Source organism: Mizuhopecten yessoensis, unplaced genomic scaffold (assembly GCF_002113885.1).
Source record: "Mizuhopecten yessoensis strain PY_sf001 unplaced genomic scaffold, ASM211388v2 scaffold8213, whole genome shotgun sequence".
Taxonomy (NCBI): domain Eukaryota; kingdom Metazoa; phylum Mollusca; class Bivalvia; order Pectinida; family Pectinidae; genus Mizuhopecten; species Mizuhopecten yessoensis.
The window spans coordinates 1,323,333-1,345,028 of record NW_018407435.1 but is presented as its reverse complement, the minus strand read 5'-3'; the positions used below and the strand labels follow the sequence as shown (position 1 = coordinate 1,345,028).

The window sequence follows — 21,696 nt, the reverse complement described above, 5'->3', positions numbered from 1 at the left end:
TCATGCACAGGAACTGTTTTGTTTTTTAAAATGATATAGCATTTTTCACTCAACCCAGTACCTTGTCACCAGATTTATCCTGATGATACGTTGAATAAGCTCAGATTTGAGACAATTTGTTTTAATTGATCACGACAACAAATCATGTCATATTATAAAGTGACTACCTCGGTAGCCCCCCCCCCAAACAATGAAACTTCTTCCAATTCTAAAATACCCAAAAACACAGCTCAATAAATGGAGTCGAATGATATCAACCAGTTTTAATCACTAGAACTTTATCAGAGAGATCACTCAATGTATTATATTAACACTCAACAGTATTTAAGTGTTATCACTCAATTTAGGATTGTTAGCAACCATTTTAAAGTCACTCAAGAAGCTTGAAATTAAGCTGCAACTTTGTTTCCACTATGTTTTCAAGACAGCTACCTGGTAATTTCAAGGTGGTTTTAATTTTACGTATTTTAGACAGCAAGTTTAAAGGTGGAAGGTTTTCAGCGGTGCATTTTCCAGACATGGAACAGTTTCATTCTCGCCAGACATGTATATACATGTAACAATACCATACTTATGGATGGCACTGTTATCATGATATGCCGTCATGCTTCTTTTTCCCCTGAAATCATTTCGTAGACTGGTTCATTGTTTACTGCCGAGACTGTAAGTTCACAACTCACAAAAACCCTATTGTTTTCCCTGTGTGGATGAACTAAAACCGCCAATCAGAGCTGTTTCTAGGATGTTATAAAGAATCGTATATGTATGCATTCGATATGGAACCCCTCAAAACTTGGGGTCAGCAGGTCAACTTCTCTACCCTTTTATTGGCGACATTGAAGAACCAAAATTGATTTGCTGCTGCTCTTTTGAAACACTTGTAACCTTTATTCCCTTCTTTACATTACCTATTTTTTTTCAATATTCCAAATGTCAAAACAATAAGACAGAGTGGTTTGGTATATGTTACTCTGCAAAGTTATGATATTTCCATGAGATAGCAGTTTAAGCGGACCCTTGAGTGGCCTCATCATCAACTGACACCGTTTTCATACGACTTCAGCTGTTGCACTAGGGACCCAAAATCAATACATATGTACAAATTGTTGGTTTATAGTACCCATCACTGTTTATTCAGACAGGAGACAGGGACATTAAAAGGTTAGGTAAAGACAAACTTGTGTTGTGTATACTTGTTTACCAGGAGCTGCTTATAGCTATAAATTCTTTGCAAAATTTTCTGAAAAATGCATTTCTTTCCTTGATGGAACTTAAAGGCTTTTTATAAAGTGAGATTCAGTTCAAAAACAGAAGATAGCCAAATTTCTAGGCAGCTTATTTTCAGGGTGGTTTTTTTGCAAGGTAAATCAATGATTTTCATTTCGGTCATATTTTCAAGTCAGGCTTAATTTCAAGATTTTTAGGGTATATATACTATTCAGGTAACAAACCAGAAAATAAATTCCAAACAATTCCATTGTTATAAAGTTTTTTTGCTTTGTTTTCCTATTTTGTACCCAAATTTTGAAAGTTATTGTGAAGTGGCATATGAATACAGGAAAACCCACCAACATTTTTATTGGCACACATTGGTTAATTTGAGTACAAGTCCAAACAAAAGTTCTGTGTTCGTTTTGCCACTTTAAATGTTTGCACAGAACAATATTTTTGAGAGGTTAATTGAATGTATAGATATTTTCATCACATGATCATACAGGAGTAATTTTTATTTGAAAAATTTACCCCTTGCTCACACAAATGAATTATTTTATAAAAAGAAAAAAATGCATTAATATAATATGGCAATGCATATCTTACTAGCCTACAATTTTAGTTTAGTGAAAGTGATGGTGGAAAGTCAGGAAAAACAGTTTTGCGTAAATTTAGAACCTAAAATTGCAGTTCACTACATTGGTTAAGGGATGTGAGTTACCTCTGTTTACCTTATTGAAAGCCCATCGCAGTTGTTTGTGATTAATGTATTCCTCCATAACCTTGGCAAACAAGCCTGTGAGAACGTTCTAAATATTGTAATTTTGGAAAGAAAAGAAAACAAAAAAATTAAATCGAACTAAATACACGTTATATAGGTCTATGTGCACCATACTGATGTACATTAATCACTCTGGGATGTCTACACTGAAATAGGAAATGACTATACAGTCTAATATGATATGTATACGGTTCTATACATTATGATTAAATATCTTTAATTTTTTTCCAGGAAAGTAAAGTTAACACTCTCAGTACCACTGACAACATGTATCAACAAATCAGGCTGTTTACTCCCTATAGTGCCAGACATGTATATGACATATTGAATCGTGTTTTCGATGTGTTTTAATAATTCCTTAGATATTGAGTATCTAGTACACAAAGAGTTAAGGTAAAGCGTACCGATGTACCATAAACTGAAAATATAAATCCCTTCACTAAAAATCACTGTATTGAACATGAGATTTAGTCAAGCATTCCATATAAAACACATATTTTGAGTTTTGATGCATCATATGGAATTGCAGTTGCTGAAAATGTTTCAATATTTGGAAATAAAACCAAATAACCAAAAGCAGAAATTCCAGAGGTCAAACACAGCACCTATCCACTTCTGATCTTAGTTTTTATCACAACTGCTATACAGGAGATGTTTGTAAATAGCGCTATGAAACTTATAATGCCTTATAAAGAGAAGATAACTCTAAGCGAGAAGAGCTTCCCCACTTTGCTATATCTTTTGTATTTTTTCCAAGCCGAAAAAAACAGCTTCAAAATAGCATTTTTGAACACTTATAACCTGTTGGTACCCTTTACCTTATAAAATCACTTTCTAAAAGTATTTACATAATATTGTGAATTGTATCCATAATAATATCATTGATAGAAAAAAACTTATGTGTTAGCCAGCGGTGCTAGTATTTATCTATCTTTTATTCGAATAATTCTGGTTGTCAATTATATTTTTTAGAATAATTCCAAATGTAAATAGTTTGTTTGAACAGTTCATCTTTTGTTTGCAGAAACATTTGGGTACAGTATAATCATTTAAATATTATGATATATGATATTGAGCCTGTTGAATGCCTACACTAACACTAACTACAGTAAAAAATAATAGCCTACAGGCTATTCAATAATAGGGTTTGACAAAAGTTGGAAAAATTGTGTGCCTATATTCCAAAATATATCTGAGACAAAAAAACGTGTTTGAATCAAAAAACAATTTTCCTTAAATGATACATTATAATAGATGGTACTAGTACTAAGTACAAAGATGAATGAAATAGCATAATATATGCTGCCTAAATCTTGTTACAACGTTAAGTCTACGGAAGCAAACTTCAAAATCTGAGCACCATATTTTGAAAAGTGAGTACAGATACTGAACTACACAACATGTATGCTGCAAGAGTTTCTTTTCCAGGCAACAAAAAGCATGCATACAATCTATCAACAGGCATGCCAAACCATAAATACAATGCCCAAATATCCAATAGCTGCACTCATGCTGTATTTATAAGCGTGTTTTGTTTTTAAAATGAACCCAACAGTAACCAATTAAGGGATTGGTTTGATTTGATTCCTACCTGATCCAGGACATCATCCAGCAAATAGACCAGACACCGCTCACACTTGAGCAGGTCCTGGGACTGTAGGATAATCTTCTGAAGGAGTTTCTCCAGGCTTGTTTGCTCCTCAAACACGCCTCTTGCCAAATTGAGCAGCAACTTAAAACATAAAGCATCAGGTTCAGATCCTGTGATAGGAAAAACTCACCCATTTATAATGAAATGAATACTCTAAGTAGCAGAATGGATGTTGATTGGCATTTTGGATTTCATTGGAAGTCTAAGGCAAGATGTTTTTGAAATTATTGTATAAGAAGATATATAGAAGATTAAAATGAAAGGGCTATAGAAATACAGATTTTTTTTACATGAATATATATAAAAGAATAACTGCAGTATGACATTTTATGCATAAAATATAGCACCCGACTAGGGAAATAAGGGTGAGTCTCCTGCTGTGTGTCTGACAGTATACTATATTTCCCCTTATTGATCACCAACCAAAAGCCACAGGGATAATTTTCTATTATGGAATTGTGGTAAAGGGTAATAGTACTAGCAGGTTATTTGCTAAGTGTACCATTATCAACAAGTATGAACAAAATTGTAGCCATAGAACAAAAGTTATAGCCTAGGTCTCAGCAAATCAGAAGTCACAACAGCCACCTTGGATTATGGGATCTGGATAAGGTAGATTGTCACCATATCAGCTATCCACCGACTACGATATATACCACCAAGTTTGAACAAAATTGTATTAATTAGGAAACCAAAAGTTGTAGGCTCATAGCTATATATGTATATATGTCTCAGCCCATCAGAAGTGAAAGCCAGTAGCACTCTTTTGATTTAATAACTAGGGGACAACTCTAAATTGTTTAGAGATTTGCAGCAGTACATCATGAGCTAAATACGATAGCAAATTGAGTTTTATTGCGGTCACTAATGGAACAGCCAATAAAAACTAGAACTGTAAGCCAAAGGCTAACTTAAATACCCCTGCTCCTATATAAACCAGAACTGTATGCTAAAGGCCTACTAAGGCAAAGCATTGCAAAGCAATCCAGTTTTCCACCAGTAATGATTTGTTTATTGACTGAGCTGTACACTTATTTAAGCATACAGGTCACTGACATACTTCCTGTACTCCCTCCCCATGCCAAAACATACTTACAAACGAAATCTGGTTAGCCCAGATGAACCAGTTTTGCTGAAATTGTCCTATTAGTTGAGGAAAAGATGTCAGGACAAAGGTTTTAACAAAGGGCCATAACACCTTAAAAAGGGTCGAAATGAACAAAATACTAGCCTGATGCACGACATCAGGGGGTAATTTCCATATCTGTAAACTTTCATTGAAATCGGCCTAGTAGTTTATGAGGCAGACAAAGGTTTATTCAATAAAGGGCCATAATTCCTTTTAAAAGGGTCGGAATGAAAAAGTAATACTTAGATGCACAACGTCAGGGGACAGTTACCATATCTGTAAACTTTCTTTGAAATTGGTCAAGTAGATTAAGAGAAGTTGTCAGGACAAGAATTTTTCAACAAAGAGCCATAACTCCATAAAAAAGGGTTGGAAAAAAATACCTGGATGCAGAACATCAGGGGGTAGTTATCATATCTGAAAACTTTTGCTGAAATTAGCCGCATTGTCTTGGAGGAGTTGTGTGGAAAAGTATTTTTCAACAAATTGCCATTACTCCAAAAACAGGGAGAGATTGAAAAGATAATACCTGGATGCACAGCATCAGGTGGTAGTTATGATATACATGTGAAAACTTTCATTGAAATTGAACCAGAAGTTTTGGATAAGTTGTGCGGGGAAGCATTTTTCAACAAAGGGCAATAACTCCGTAAAAAGGGTCAGAATGAAAAACTAATACCAGGATGCACAACTTCAGGTCGTAGTTATCATATCTGGAAAGTTTCGTTGAAGTTGGTCCATGACTTTAGAAGGAGTTGTCCGGACAAAAAGTTTCAGAATTTTTTCAACAAAGGGCCATAACTTCATCAAAAACGGGTTAGACAGACAGACGGACAGACAAGCTGATTCCAGTATACCCCCCTTAACTTTGTTGCGGGGGGTATAATTAATACATCTGCCTCAGTACTATAGGTATAAATATTACCCCCGTTGGCATTGTTGAGGACAAGAACATTACCTGGTTTCGTTTGTACTCCTGTACAGACATTTCAAACAGTTGGGCATTTGTAATGCCAATTCCACAGAAAATCAAGTACCTCCGGAAGTACTGCAATGGAGAAACGAAAACTTTCAGAATGCAACATCAACATTAACACATACATGTTTAGAGATTTTGTTTTCTTTTTACATACATGTAGCATCATCATGATCATAGGATAACAATTTTATGACTTGTATAAGATCCCAAAAGTTACATATTTAATTATTCCGTCTTTGCGTATTGCAGAGTTATCTTCTCTTGTGAGCAGGTATTGATTGTTACGTCGTTGGGTTGTGTGAGAAAACTACGTCGTTTTCTCAAAAATTGATGACGTTACTCTCACAAACCAATGACGTAACAATCGATACCTGCTCACAAGAGAAGATAACTCTGCGATACGCAAAGACAGAATAAACCTTGGCAGATCTTGGATAAATTTGACAAAGCAGAAAACACTAGCAATCTACGGGTTCCATCCTGAAGTCATAATAGCAAGGTGTATTTCTCCTGACCAGAAGACTCCAGGTAGAGTATAAAATGGTCTGGTTTGGGTGCTACATCGTCTGCACAGTAGCATTCCTCCAGTAAAGTGGCACTTTGGAAAAGCATTTACATACTTCTGCCTGATGACATAGTAAGGTATATACATCCTAAATAACATTATAAAGATTTACTTAGATGCAGGGTTACCAGAAAGCATACAATTAAGTTTGTACTTTGCACAAAACTATGACAAATGAACTAAATATGCAATTTCAGCAATCTGTCAAACTTCAAATTAGATTAACCGACAAACTTAAACATACTTCTAAATCATCATTTGGTTATGATCAGCAATTAATCTTGTATTTATACAAAATATCTGGATAATCAGTAAAGTCAACAGAACATCAAGTCTATTTCATCTATATTCTTTTATCTTCATAATCAAACTCACCTTCCATTTCTCTTGAATATGATGACATAATGGTTTATTGATGAGTCCCCATAATTGTAAAATCTCCAATCTAATTCCCACAAATAAGTCTAGATCCCATCACAACCTTAACTCTGCCAGGTCAGAATTACACTGAGCTGGTCAAAGTATACGCAAACATAATGTATATAGGCTGTTCAAGTACCCGTTAACAAATGGCATGAACAAACATTGGCTATTACTGTAGTTAGGTACAACAGTCAAAATATGAATAAACGCTGAAGGGGGAAAGGTATTGTAGTTTTACAACTAAAGCAGGCAATATTTGTCTGAACTTTTGTTTAAATGAAAAGAAATTGTTCAGTGTATTGGGGGCTTACAGCATTGTATAGCACGGAGAGGCCCAATAGGAACTGGGTAAGGTCAATAAATACTCAAAGCTAGACATGGTGAGAAAATTCATGACATCAACTAAAGCACAATGATCGTAAGCAAGCAATATATGTATGAAGTCGTCACATTTAATTATTTTCAAGGTTTCAAATTTCCTTGTACATTATAGAAAAAATCACCAGGTGTTGACGTCCTATATGCTAGAATAGAATTTGTAACAATCTTTACATAAACTGTATGAGGGGAAAACCAATTAATATGTGGTTCTGATCCACACCATTTGAATAGACAGATTTCAATCCTAGGTCTTGAAAGATCCCTGGGTACATCTTACCAGACAAGAATACCCCAAATCAGGAGTCTATAATTACACAAGAAGTTACTCTGGTTTTGCCTTTTGGTGAGATATTTTTGAAAATCAAGAAATAATATTCAACTGCATAATATATTTTAAGATATTCCAGATTTAAATTAAAATTGTTACTATATATATATAGTAATCTTTTCAATACATACCCAGTTAAGTTAAAAATAAGTGATATTTCATGTTTTAGACTATTACATATTAGATGATTCGGCTTGTAATATGCTAGAATCAGCTAACAGTAACAATGAAAGTAACTAAAAATGATACACATACCGTTAAACTAATGTACTTATAAATGCACCAACACCCTAATCCCTTCTGTAGACCCACCAAGCTTTACCAATATTATTGTATATAAGCACAGTTCTAATCCTTGATACAATTATGACTTTATTCACCATACACAAATGATCCAACAGTCATGGCCTCATATATATGTATTTATATTACAGGTAAGCTTATACCTACATGCAAGTAGATGGTCAGTGCTCAGTTTATTTCCCCTGAAGTGAATATATAATTTTGGATGCGAAATGACTCCATTCCTTTGAATTTTCCAAAATAATTTGTAACTTTACATTAACTAATTTTCCACAAAAAATCAGACTTGTAAACATTTCCAAAAAAAATTCTGGTTCTAAAACTGACAGAGTGTGTCACATCTGGTAATGTAAAAACCGTTTTACTAAAGAAAATGATACCCGATAAAGCCAAATAAACAATATGTGGTGTTTCCGGTAACCCTACCTTATCCTGAGTTTTTGTGCCTATATCCTAAAGTTTTTAAGGCAATTTACAAAGAAGCACTGTTAAAGTCAAGAACACTCTCCTTTATTAACCACATGAAATTGTCTTTAAAAATTTAAAAACCTGTTACTTACCTACTTACCCTAATTTTTTCCAATGTGTTACAGGAAACATATATATATATTTTTTGGGTCTAGCCTAAAAACTTGTTGACCTCTTTCTCAAGGCTGGACACCAAGTGCAAATAAGTCAAGGAGTGGCTAACGTATACAATCAAATTAAAATCCTAATTCTTTGAGATACAATACATACATGTACCCTTTTAAAAGGATGAAAATAGAAATATATAGTCCAAAGATAACATTTTAAAACAAGAATTTGGACGAAATACAACCAACATTCTCAGGTGAACAAGTGTGAATTCAGTTTAAAAATCTACAAATTAGATTGGAATGCTTTTTCTTGACTTGCTATCCACATATTTAACACACCAAATTGTTTTTGAAGCAGCTAAATTACCTCTTCGTCTTGTTTGGTAAACTCATGTGGCCCATCAACTTTGTTGATGATTTGTGCCACACCTACAAGCTCGTCGTCATAGCTTAGTATAGGCATGCAGAGAATACTGTGTGTTCTGTAACCCGTCTTCTTGTCAACGTCTTGATTAAATCTTGGGTCCTGCATGAAGATGCGTATATTGACATATTTACATATGGCATGTCCACAAAATAACACGATTTTCACACATGTATGTATGTTAATAATGAAAAAGCATAAACCCTTGTACCTGCAACCAAAACATGAAATAGCAATTCAGATTCAGTGCATGAAATGATAAAGATATTTTAAAGATATTTTAAAGTTATTTTGGCGGATTGTAAATAATCTAATAATATTCATCCAGTACACTTCCTAAGGGGAAATTTAGTTAAAATCAATCCACAAATATCTGACTGAAAGCTACTTCCCTGTAATGCAATACATTAAATTTAGTTTTTCCTTTTACACACATTGTTTCGCTTTAAGATTGTATGTGATTACTTACCTCTATGTAAAACATGTCAATCAAATTTGTAATACATGTACATATCTTGGTGAGTGCTCAAAACTTCAAACTATACCGTTCCCTTTCTCTCAACCATTTGCTTACATTCCATCTTGTTGAATGATAAAAGCTGCGTAATTTCATTAAGATCTATTATGTAACAATGATGGACTTTTTTTCTGCTGAATATGTGGTTGTATGGATATGAAAAGTTATATTGACTTTGATTTTGTCTCCGTAGATTTCTCTTTCTCAGGTTCATATTTATCTTCACCTCAACAGTAGTCCAGAGTTGATCAATATTTCATGCTCAGAAGAGGACCAGACTGTAGTGTAAGTTGTGAAATAAATTACACTTTCACATCCAGTAAACCCTATTTTTTTTTATTTTTTTTTGCTTTCAAACAATTAATTATAGTATATATAAAAAAAGACTTATTTTTTAAGTTTATAACTAAATAAGCATCTTACATCATAGGCCTCCTCAATATTGACGGTTTCTTTCGTTTCAGCAACATGACCTGCTATCCCCCTCCCAAATGGCACTTTTATCTCATTGTCTTCTGTGTGAATGGACTCTTCTGGAGTGGACGTTCTGGTGACATCAAACAGTTTGGACACAAGAAACTTCCTGTGGTCATTCCCTCGCACCAGGAACAGACTGCCACGGTCACTTTTAGTCAATATACTAACATTCTGTAATATTTTATGACACAACACATTCACATCAAGTTCCGTTGCTATATCCCTAATGAGCTCCATGAATAACTCCTGCTCATTTAGTTTACGCAAACTGAGGATGTTTTGAACCAACGAAGCTTTCTTCATTTGCTTCATTTGTCCTTCCACATACTGTTTGAACATGCTGGTCGTGACGGAGTTCCTCTGAGATGACTGATAGCCGCCCATGGGTTTACCTGCAGCCGTTCCAGTCACAGATCTTCTTTTAGGGGTGGGGACATCCTCCATAAAGGTCTCAGATTTCACAATACTGATATTTTCCACTTTTAATGTCTTTCTCCCAGTCATTCTTTCAATCATTTCTTTTGAACCATGCTTTTCATAAAACCTTGCCAAAAAGTCCTCATGGTTCATGAGGAAATGTTCCACACTTTCCTCTGTCAAGGGCTCCATGGCTGAAAGACTTTCCAACAGCTGAGAATATCAAAATCTGAAAAGTGAAAAAAAATTGATGTCAATACTTTAGATAGGATAGTCCATGATATGAAAAATGGAATGTCCTAAATCCTAAATCTTTTTTATATATAATGTAAACGATACTTTCCATTCTGTCTGAAATATATGTGTCTGACTTTCTTAAAGTTGGTAGGAAAGAGAAAATCCATCACTAATTCAATATGACAGACACTCTATATAGTAAACATCGGTGAACAATTTCACAAGCCCAGTGCACATAGGTTTTATTGTCGGGGCCAGTGAGAATTCTCAATATTAACTACGAAAATACAAGTGGGGCAAGTAGATTTTTTTCCTGTGGATAACTAATATTAGATTAATTATGAAATTGTACATCAATGATAAATTACAGTGGTCTATTCATAGAATGATCTATTGGAGATTGACTGTATATCCTTGGTTTTAACCAGAATACAATAAAAGAAAGTTGACCGATGTTCTAATAATATCGAAGATCATACTCTGGCCTCAGAACATTATCAGAAAATTTTAATACAATTCATATCAGCAGTGATCAATCTACGTGCGCGTCCTGCGTCTGAGACGCATACAAATTGAAAAGGACGCACATATTCTAACCATGAGCGTCCTAGGGACGCATAAAAAATTAGGAGATACTTATGTTGTACAACCTCATGTCAAACTGGTTAACAAATAAATCTGACCAAAATCAAAAGGTGCTGTCCCGTGTCGTTTTTGCTTTCATCATCGATCATGTGTGGAACTCCCGTGGTGGAAATTCCCTGTTCTAATTATAGCGTACGGGTCTTTCATATACATGTAAGTGACGGGCTGATTGGATACCGATTTCCAGTAACCAGCCAATCGCGCATTAGTTCAGTGAGCAGGGTTGACTGTGGACGAATGTAAACAATGCCTCCCAAAGATGTCCTACGACTGGGGAAGGGACAACAAGCATCATGTCGAAGACCATGAGAGAGAAGATGTGGTGGATAAAGAAGGGGAGGCGGCAATTCCTCCAACAATGGAAAGAGGGCAAGGAGAGGCGCCTATACAAACTGAAAGCCCTTAAGTGAAATGCCCCTTGTCACGAAAATAAAGAATAAGAGTTGTTGTTTAAGCGTTTGTATTATTTTATAATTAGTGTATGGTTGTGTAACGCATTATTTTGAAATAGGACCCAATGGAAGTTTTAGGTTGAGGTGGGGATGAGGTGTGGAAGCTGTATACAGTAATAATTTGTTTTTTTAAATTGAAAAAAACAACATTTTCTGACAATGTCAAAAGTAGGAATTGTTACTTGAAATGTGCTCAGAATGCAGGATTTTGCATCTACATTCTTAAATTTTTCTGAGGGAGACCCCCCATACCCCCCTTGAGGGCGGGGGCCACAGCCCCCTCCCCCACTTCGTCGCCTCGCTCCTCGCCTGCTGCCTATGGCAGCCGTTGCTGGGACCCATGGGTCCAGAACAGGTGGGTCCCAAGGACTCACTCACACAAATCCTAGATTTATCACTGTATCAGGCAACACATATTTCTCCCAAAACCACTATAGGTTTCCTCACCCCCCAATTCATTGAATAAACCTATTAGGAGTTGGTAAACATTTTTGGTTACCCATGTCAATGCTTTGCGACGTCATCTTCAATAGTGACGTCATGATTCACGGTTTCCCCCATCGGAAGCTGACATAGTGTATTTTCAAGGGAAACATATGGCTTTGCAGATATGAATATTAACGTTATCGTGATGGTAGGTTATCATTTTCATATCGCAAAAGTCACTCGGTAAACCTTGTGTCTTTATTCAATTTGAAAATTAACTAACTCGAGATAGATAAACATGATATTAAATCAACCACCACTCGTTGGGGAACCTCTATGTTTCTGCTAAATTGGTAGCCCTATATCTCTACCCTACAGTTTATCTTGATTTGTTTGGGTTCTTGCCAGTCTCCATTTGACCTCAGATGTTGCAAGGACATTAATTCTAAAAACAAGGACACAAACATATATTTCCTGATTTTTGAGATCGTAATCAAAATTCCAATACACAATTCTTACGTACTTTTCAATCTTCAAAGAAAAAATAATACTAGATTTTGCATTTGAAATACATCTTCTGATGCTATCTGAACTTAAAAAATAATCATATCTAGGCTGAGAATGATGTATAACTATGTATTATAAGGATACATTATTGTAATAACCTACATGTTGATACATTTATTGATAAATTAACAAGTATTTTTGCATATATAGTGATCCAATTTGGTTTCTGCCTCCTTATATTTCATGCATTATTAACAAAAAATGTTGCAAATTTCTATTCCATAACAAAATTCTGAAATTATTTGGTTACTATGTAAAGAAGAAATTGGCACTAGAATTATTTTTTCTGATTGATCAACATTTTTTTTTGATAGACATCATATCTTGAAACCAAGAAAACTTTAGTAATATTGAGATAAATAATTCGTAAAAAACCTCTGAATGATGCGTAAAAGGACTATGTATGGTTTGGGCATGCTTTGGCCCCCAAATGCATCAAAATTCAAAATCTTTAAATGATTGTTGAAATGACTGTTTCTTTTATTTTAAATACTTCCCAAACACTGTCATGAAAATATTTATTTATATTTCTAATTAGTGTTGCCATGGTAACAAGTTCAAATTTGCATAAATTAGAAAAAAATGAATATTCAGTGAATTTTGTCATATTTTGCATAGTTTTTCTCCTGGAAACTGTAGACCGCATGCTTGAACAAACTCAAAATCAAAGGATAATGTGTAGGCACCTGTAATACATCTTTAGGAGAAATTTAAGTTTGTTCAAGAGTGCGCTCTATGGTAACTAACTAAGAGAAAAAGTAGGCAAAAACCTGTCAAAATTTACTGAATTTTCAAATTTAATTAATTTATAATTAAATGCAAATATTAACTGGTTACCATGGCAGCCATAATTGAAAACCTAAATAAATGTTTACATTATAGTAAAAGGGAGGTATTCAAAATTAAAGAAACAGTTATTTGAAAGTTCAATATTGAAGATTTTTAATTTTGATGGATTTGGGGGCCAAAAAAGGCCCAAACCATACATAGCCCTTTTCACTGCTGCCTTTTAAAAATGAATGGAATACTTGCTTAGTGGTCCCTGGTCTGTACATCATCTGTGATTTACAGACACTTTAAAGAATTTAATACGGGGAACATGATGTATGCATTTGAACAATTATTCCTTGCAACGGCAAGCATGAGAAAGTAAAAACAACTATCTGATGTTGACTCCTCACATAATATCTACTGATGAAGATGAAATAATAACGGCAAATTTATGAGAAACTATGTCTGCATTATCATGTTCTTTGATATGGACTGTCGCTAGGGGATGGTCATTTGATACTGAAGGGATGGGGCCTGGCAGAATTCGGAAATAAATATTATATCAATTTTTCTACCAACTTCCATCTCCAACCGGCCCCCCCCCCCCAAAAAAAACCCATACCCCAAAAACTACTGTACACAAAGTTAACAATTTTTTAACAAAACAAAACAGTCGTTCAATGGCATGGATGCAACGTTAACCATCTTGTAGGTAACAATCACATTATTGGTAATGTGTTATTTCAAAGGTCTTATAACTAAACAAACTCATTCATTCTAAGATTGAACGAAATGATCAACAGCCTGTCACGACAATCTCAAAAGCAAAATTTCTGTTACCTGAAGTTTCCTAGACACTGGAAAGCTTACATATTTACTTCTTTAACTGCATAACATAGATATATCTGAAAACATATTTCCATCTAGGTAAGTTGGAAATGCTAGTGTCTATCTATGAACAGTCTTCTCAAACTGCAGCGCTTCGAAAAACTTTCCATCTGCCATTTTCGATTACGTCACAGGTCGTTCTATTTCCCGCCAGATAATTAAAAAACGGACCGGACATGATTCTTTAACTTTATTTCATCAAGTTTTAAATACATGGAATGGTAAAAGTCGCATGCTATCTAAATGATGCATTGTATTTTTTTCACTGAAAACAACAAAATACCATGGATATATTTCCAGTAAATCAGCCTGCACACTTTTTTTTGCTATTATAAACAAATTTGATCGAACTTTTCTATGTTTTTTTGAATATCTGAGCGTCAATCATTCGTGTCAACCATTTGTCAGTCATGATGATAGTATAGGCACAGATGCAATGTACATTTTGTAGGTCTACACGAGATATAAAAAGTGGCTATTGTGTATCGGAGTTATATCTGAACGTGAATGGATGCCATTTTTCGCTTTGTTTATTGGTCCATCCGTGGGCGATACGGACTGCCCACAGAATTGCTCGATTTCACCACTTTTCAACATGGAATTACTCAATGTTTAAGCGACTGCTATTTCCGAAATATAAAACATGTTTTTTCGAATAAAACCTTTGAAAATTTGGACATTCCCATTTTAGGGAAAAAATCCTAACTATAATATTTACAAATGGGCAAACAGATAAACCGATTTGAACTACATCAAATGTGTCTGGTACAAAACTCCTACAGTTCCGACGGCATTTTTTTTTTTTTTTTTCTCAACAAAAATTGAGGTGGGCCTTTACGGGGAAACACAATGCTGCGTGAAATAAAAGCAGTTTTTCTCAAATACAATTTATTATATGAGAGTGTCACAAGTCTTCCACATAAAAGGGTACTATATAGTGCCATTGAAACGTTCCTATTGACATTTTAAATTTTAGCCAGTTGAGTCCACTGAAACCAGATCTTCTCAGATATAAAAGAAAAGATGTAGAACTGATTGAAACACTTTGTAAAAGTTCGGAGTCGTCACCAGAAAACGAACCGGAGTGAAATTCTGTTGGAAATGCAGTTCGTCATTGAGCTAATTAACTCTGACGTAAAATACATTTCTGTCAGTCAATCAAAGCTATATAAGATTAAGACGACACCAGGACGTCTTGATTCTTAGGTTGAGGTTAACAAATCATTGCAATTGAAAACAAACAACAAAAAAGATAAATAAAATGGTTTTCCATACAGATTTCCTGTAGAATAATGTGCCTGGTCGGTGACATGCTAACGTGTCCAAGTTATGACCTTAGAACATTGAGATGACACTTTACTGAAAGTGACCTTATAATGACAGCGGACATACCGTCATTCAACTTATATAATTAAGTTGTTGCGTTGCGATGACACTTGATATTTCAATTAGATACGTACCTCATGGAAATTTGAAGAACTGGAAATATTTCTTCACATAAGTAAACAATTCCAGAATTTTCTTATTTCTCTCGCACAAAATAGAAGCATGTATACAGTAAAACCCCACTTCCTCGAACTCGGTTTACTCGAATACCCCTCATTCGTCGAACAGTTCGCTTGATTTATAATTATATCCCAAAATGAAAACAAAACAACCCAGATCAACAGGGCATTGAATCGGTCCAGTTTAAAGCACCACAGCCTTAAGTTACACACACGTATATAACTCAGGTATATAATCCGTTTAACATCATATTGATTACGATGTATTGGCTGATTTACACAAACACAATTAAGTAGATGTCCATCAGTTTTCACTTAGCTACTAATTGAAGTGCCATTAGCGAAGTTCTGACCTAGTGTGTACAGTGCCCAGGTTGGGTTTATTGAACGGCTGCCCATTTAACCACATCTGGATTACCGCTGTTGTTAGCCGCTTAAATGTTTAACGTGCGATAGAAATCGCTCTCCAGTCACATCATAGTACGGAATGCAACAAAGCACTTTTTATTCGATACGTCACCTATTTTACGCTGGCCCGAGTTCAGAAAACCCATTAAACGTGAAGAACTTTAACAAGTGTTAAACAACTTAAGTATCAGGAATAAAACAGTTGAATTTACGTCACTCTGCGTAAAACTCCAGGAGTATTGTGTTCCCACACAGGATATCAACGGCGAGCTTCGTTGTTGACTTACAATATGTAATATGACCAAGGATCTTTTACGATGCCGATATGCCTGTAAACGATTATTTATTTAATATTTTGGTCAAAGTCTACACAAGATTGTGTAAAGCTGATATATTATAATCTCTACTGTTGATATAGCGAACTTTTCACCGTCACTGAGCCCCTGTCCACACAACGATAAAGTAAACTTTTTGTATATATATATACAAATATAAGAACCTTTCATTTCGTATTGACTTTTTCTGATTCAACTCACTTTGATATTTTATTTTAATATTGTAACCTCACATATTGGTATGCTTATCTCTTCCACTGACTACAGACATTGACTACGCCAAATTGATATTGGAAAGTAATATACTACGTACCTGTAAAGTCACAAAAGTGAAGTGGCATTTAAATTAAATTTCACTGTATGTATTTATATACCTGGCTCAACCAAAATCTTCTGTAATCGCTGTAAGTTACGCCCATCTACACTATCACATACCGCGTGTTTGTAGAGACATGCTTATTGAAAGACTGTTACCTTTATGCTTTTAATGACGGTTTAACCCCCCCCACCCCNCGACAAGAAGTAATCCTTCCCTCAACTACCCCCTCCCCTCGTCCCAGACCCACAAAACCACACACAGACACTCAAAATGTCTCATTTGGAAACTTTAAATAATAAAAGGGCATCTCTTCTCTTCAGGGATAGACTCATGTGGCAAGTTTTAAAATCAAATCTGTGACGAATTTTTAAATATGCTTTGGAAATGAAAATATGCACGAAACTGTACATATTTCAGGACCCGTTCCCATGACGACTGGAAATGACGACTTGAAATTAGAAAAATAGGTTTTGGCCCACCTGACTTCTAGTAATCGCCTTTTCAGGACTCCTATAGGCTTCTCCCACGCTCGCTGTCCTCAATTTATCACAATATATAATACAGCATTTGATAAAGCGCTCTATATCCAGCTAAAATAAGCCATCCCAAAGCTAAAGTTAATCAATTCATACACTTAATACAGCTTTCACAGGAATTTTTTTTCATAATACGTAAACTACTGGTCCTTAGCTACTTTGCTAATACCTCCACATGTGTGCATGCATGCGTGTGTGGTCTGGAGGCAAAGAAGTGTTTTGTTTTGCGATGGAACCGTCCTTCCAACGACATCTTGGGAGCTCAATGACAAGCTATAGTTCTAACCGCGATGGTCTGCTGGCATGTCATTGCAATCGTACATAATAAGCATCACCATATTGTAGACTTGTACATTAACGTGAATTTTGCGGGGCGATCCTACTTCGTTTTATAGGACCCATGCTAGATTCTTTATAGCGAACCAAATTACAAATGACTAGCAGCATTTTTACGGAGGCACGATAGTCTGGTGGTAGGACGCCGGGCACGCGACCAAAGGATTGCGAGTTCGAGACACGTCACTTATCTTCCATCTTTGAACAATATACTTTACTCCGTTTGTTCCAGTCTGGTCAGCTGTACATCGGTACGTGGTTGGGCAGTGCTAGAATTGTTGAATGCTAGCTGTGAGCGCCTTAATAGCAGCACCGGTTATATGCTCCTCAGGGAGTAGAGAAAGATGTTGCCTGGCTGCAAATGCCCCAAAACCACGGATTATAATTTGTGAACCGCTTTGAATCGATCTACGACCTAGGTTATGATAAAGTGGTGTTTAAGAATTTTGAATTATTATTATCATTATTATTAAAAAAGCGTCATCATAATATCGGAAACTTTGAATTAGTAATTTTATTATTATTAATATGAAAACATTGTCATCATGTCATCGTATACCATTGGATCGTCTTCAAATATACTGTATGTCACTAACCGCATTTCATCAAACTCTGTCGAAAAAATTGCTTCCTTGGATTCATTCCGGTCAGACGGTTACAAATTCAAATTCAAAATTTTATTTGCACATTTATAAAGTTCTACAAAGTAGTTTGAAGGCAAAATAGAAAAACACATTGAAATACATACATAGACATGTAGAAAAGTCGCAAAGTGATTGCTTATATTTCTAATATACATTAACATGAACAAAATTAACATAGCTTCAAATGGAAAATTTGATTTAAACATATTTAGCTGCAAAGTCCATACCTTAGACTGTCAGCAAGCCCACTCTCATCAGTTCTAGAGACTGTTTAATGAACAAGCAAGAGTCCAGTATAAATTGAGAGTAGTTTGTAGATAATATTGAGGTCAAATAATTGGTATCTAAGGTAACATCGTTGTGATTGGGAATGCATTTTTAGAAATATTCTTTTCTGGCAGATTCATTAAGGGAACAGCGAAAAAAGAAGTGTACTTTATTTTCTAACACACCACATTTTTTACAGTCTCTGGTCTCTTGGTATACTTTTGAGACGCCCCATGGCTAGCTCCAGCTTTGTCTTCACATAAACGAAATGAAGTAAACATTTTCCTTAAATTACTACTGTTAATGTTCAGGTATTTTTCAGGGACATACTCCATCTTTAAGTCTTTATACATGAATAATTTATTACTCTCGTTTATTTATTTTTTAGTTTATTAAAGAATCTTATCTCATGTTTAAATTAAATTTTCTATTTGAAGCTATGTTAATTTTGTTCATGTTAATGTATATTAGAAATATAAGCAATCACTTTGCGACTTTTCTACATTTTCATGTCTATGTATGTATTTCGCTGTTTTTCTATTTTGCCAAAATCCACTAGCATTGCCCTGTAGTTTTTAACGGTAATTACTCTAGTCTTTGCGTTGTGTAACTCATAATCTGTACTTAGTGCAGTATTTAAAGAAAGGTTCACAAAATTCGAAAGAACTACGAAAAAAACCCGTTTTAGTTGAGTGTTGATATGCAATTTACAATGCACTTTATTTACATATGAGAAAGGCAACCCCGTATGTGTACACAAAGCAACTGCATTTTGTAACGACCTTCATCAGCGGCGGACGGAAGTCTTGAGTAGGTCATTAACGGTATACAGCAATGTCCGGCCACAGGTCAGTTTACTTGTAATTCTGCTAAGAGGGGAAAACACCGTGACCTGAGTTTTACACAGAATTTTCATAGTAAGTACTAATTAAACGATAAGGCGCTAAGTAGCACGCTTCCTGGCCTGACAACATTTCCTTATACCAAACGACTGACGTTTTCACGCATTCGCATTTCAGTATTTTAATTTACAGGGGAAAGTCCTGCTTCATTTTTGCTATAGCAAATAACTTTTACAAAAAAAACCCGACAAAAAATAACAACAAAAAAACATTCAATAATGAGCAGTGCATTGTACCAGGAAACAATATATGTCGGTAAGAGGCCATTACCTACGTCATAAACAATTCACGTGAACCGGATGAGAGGACGTTTAGTGCATATCAAAAATGGATTGACGTCATGAAACATGCTAACGTGCATGCATATACCGGTGCTACACTTAATATGAAACATGAGAACGTTACAATAAAGGTTTGTACGAGAACTATACGTATATATTGACACAGATTATACAGCACTTACTATTTCGTATGTTTGTTTGTTAAAGCGCTAATGTTAAATCTTATTACGCTTCATAAAACATCGAGTTTTTCTGAGATGCAGACTTCACAGTGTCTTTTATGCAAGCTTGGATTTTCTCATGACACAATCAAAGTTTCTGTTTTTATCTGTGACCTCAGATTATAACTTTGATAATTAAAAATACAAGTGAATCGCGCGACAGCATTTCGGTAAAATCAATCAGCTGCAACCTCCAAAGTAGCTTCTGGATAATCTTCAAAACTCAAGCACCAGTGTCTATCAGCCTTGTGATTGGTCAGTTTTTGGTGTCTTGGACCAATCAAAAAGCTTACCGCGAGCCTTTGCTTTTGTGATTAGAAAATCCAATGGAACAAAGAAAAATACGTGTATCGGGAACGTAACCATTTAATTTTGAAGATAGCCATTACCCTGTTTTTCTCTCTTTCAAAACTATTATTTGCTACAATTTCAGGAAGAGATCTCAGCTTCGCTCCAATCGATTGTAATTTTTACAACATTCTACTTCAAACTCGGCCTCAATCTGTTCGGCGGTGAAATAGTGTCCTATTCTGAAAACCTTCGCTATCTCCAATAGGCATACTTAGTTACATATCTACAGGACAGAGGAAATGCTCCCTCTCTCTGATTGACGTACACTTGAAATTGTAGTTAAAACACAGCGAAAATATATCACTTCCATCCTCTCAGAGGTATTACACTTGACTCTGTGCAATTATGCTTCGAGAAAAGTATGTTTTTATGCTATTAGAATTGCTTAAAAAAGAAGCCATGACGATATTGGTTTCAGTTAGTTGATTAAAATAAGCGAAACTGTAAGCTTCAAGAGAAACGTTAAATAATATACACGAATGTTACAGGACTGAGAAAAAAGGGGGAGGGGGGGGGGAATAGCACTATAATTATGTTAAAGACAGACTAACTCCCATTGAATTAAAAATTAATTCCAAGACAGCCTTTTGACCCTCTCTTCCTAAATGCATGTTCATCCTCTGGACCCCATTTGCATGATGCTGATGGCAGCATCACTGCCATTCCCCCTCCCCCTTCAAAAACGAACAAATATTCATTTTTACATCCGTTTTCTGTCAGCAACCCTCGAGGAAAAACGTTACCGAAAAGTTAACTTGTACAAGAAAACTACATAAAATTGTGATAAATTGACTCACTTTGACCACTTTGTCCGTCTATGACAACCCATCACGAGAAAGCATCGTAATCTTGGAGTAAAATCCATAAATAGGTCTCCTCGGTGTTGTAAATCTTTTAAATACCAATACATTTGTACACAGAAGTAAATACATATCAGGCACGAACCACGCGCGAGTCAATACATGCATAGTAATGGGTTTGTATATATACATGTGTCTTCCTCTAGCGGAAATGACGTCAGGATTCACGTACTAGTGTACGCACATGGCCATTATGTTATTACCCACCTCCGGTTTGAGACTCCCTATAAAAAGAAATTTAAGTCGTTACAGACGTTGATTTGCCGGCGGAGTAAACACACAGTAGACAGCATGTCCATGTATACTCGACACTCAGTATATCTACATGTTGTACTTACTCCAATGGTGCGCCAGATGTAGTAATATAGCAGGTCGTCCATGTCCGTTATCATACATGTACATAAGTAAGTATGATAAAACCTTGCTATACTGCCATGAACGATATGATATGTACATACAAGCTCAGGAAAAGAACATTTAAATGAAACCCCGTTAAACTGCCAGCATTTGAAGATGCGTACACTACTGTATAGGTCAAAGGAAAATACGCTATTCGATGATGCGTGCACTATAGGTGACA

The 21,696-nt window shown here is 35.3% G+C and overlaps 1 protein-coding gene across 6 annotated transcripts in view; it reads right to left on the bottom strand.

The window, feature by feature from the left end:
• The window catches only part of LOC110455362 (cGMP-specific 3',5'-cyclic phosphodiesterase-like), a 75,065-nt gene that overhangs the window by 29,938 nt on the left and 23,431 nt on the right, over window positions 1-21,696 (bottom strand). For 3 of the 6 annotated variants that reach the window (XM_021505453.1, XM_021505457.1, XM_021505458.1), the window contains exons 1-5: window positions 21,054-21,233; window positions 9,695-10,394; window positions 8,698-8,856; window positions 5,732-5,821; window positions 3,585-3,725 (exon numbers count right to left, since the gene is read on the bottom strand). In XM_021505453.1, the coding sequence (XP_021361128.1) occupies window positions 3,585-3,725; window positions 5,732-5,821; window positions 8,698-8,856; window positions 9,695-10,357 (1,053 nt within the window). In that variant the 5' untranslated portion in view covers window positions 10,358-10,394; window positions 21,054-21,233. Of the gene's footprint in view, window positions 1-3,584; window positions 3,726-5,731; window positions 5,822-8,697; window positions 8,857-9,694; window positions 10,395-14,103; window positions 14,295-21,053; window positions 21,234-21,696 lie in introns of those variants that run through there. The other 3 variants (XM_021505456.1, XM_021505454.1, XM_021505455.1) reach the window with 3 other exon arrangements.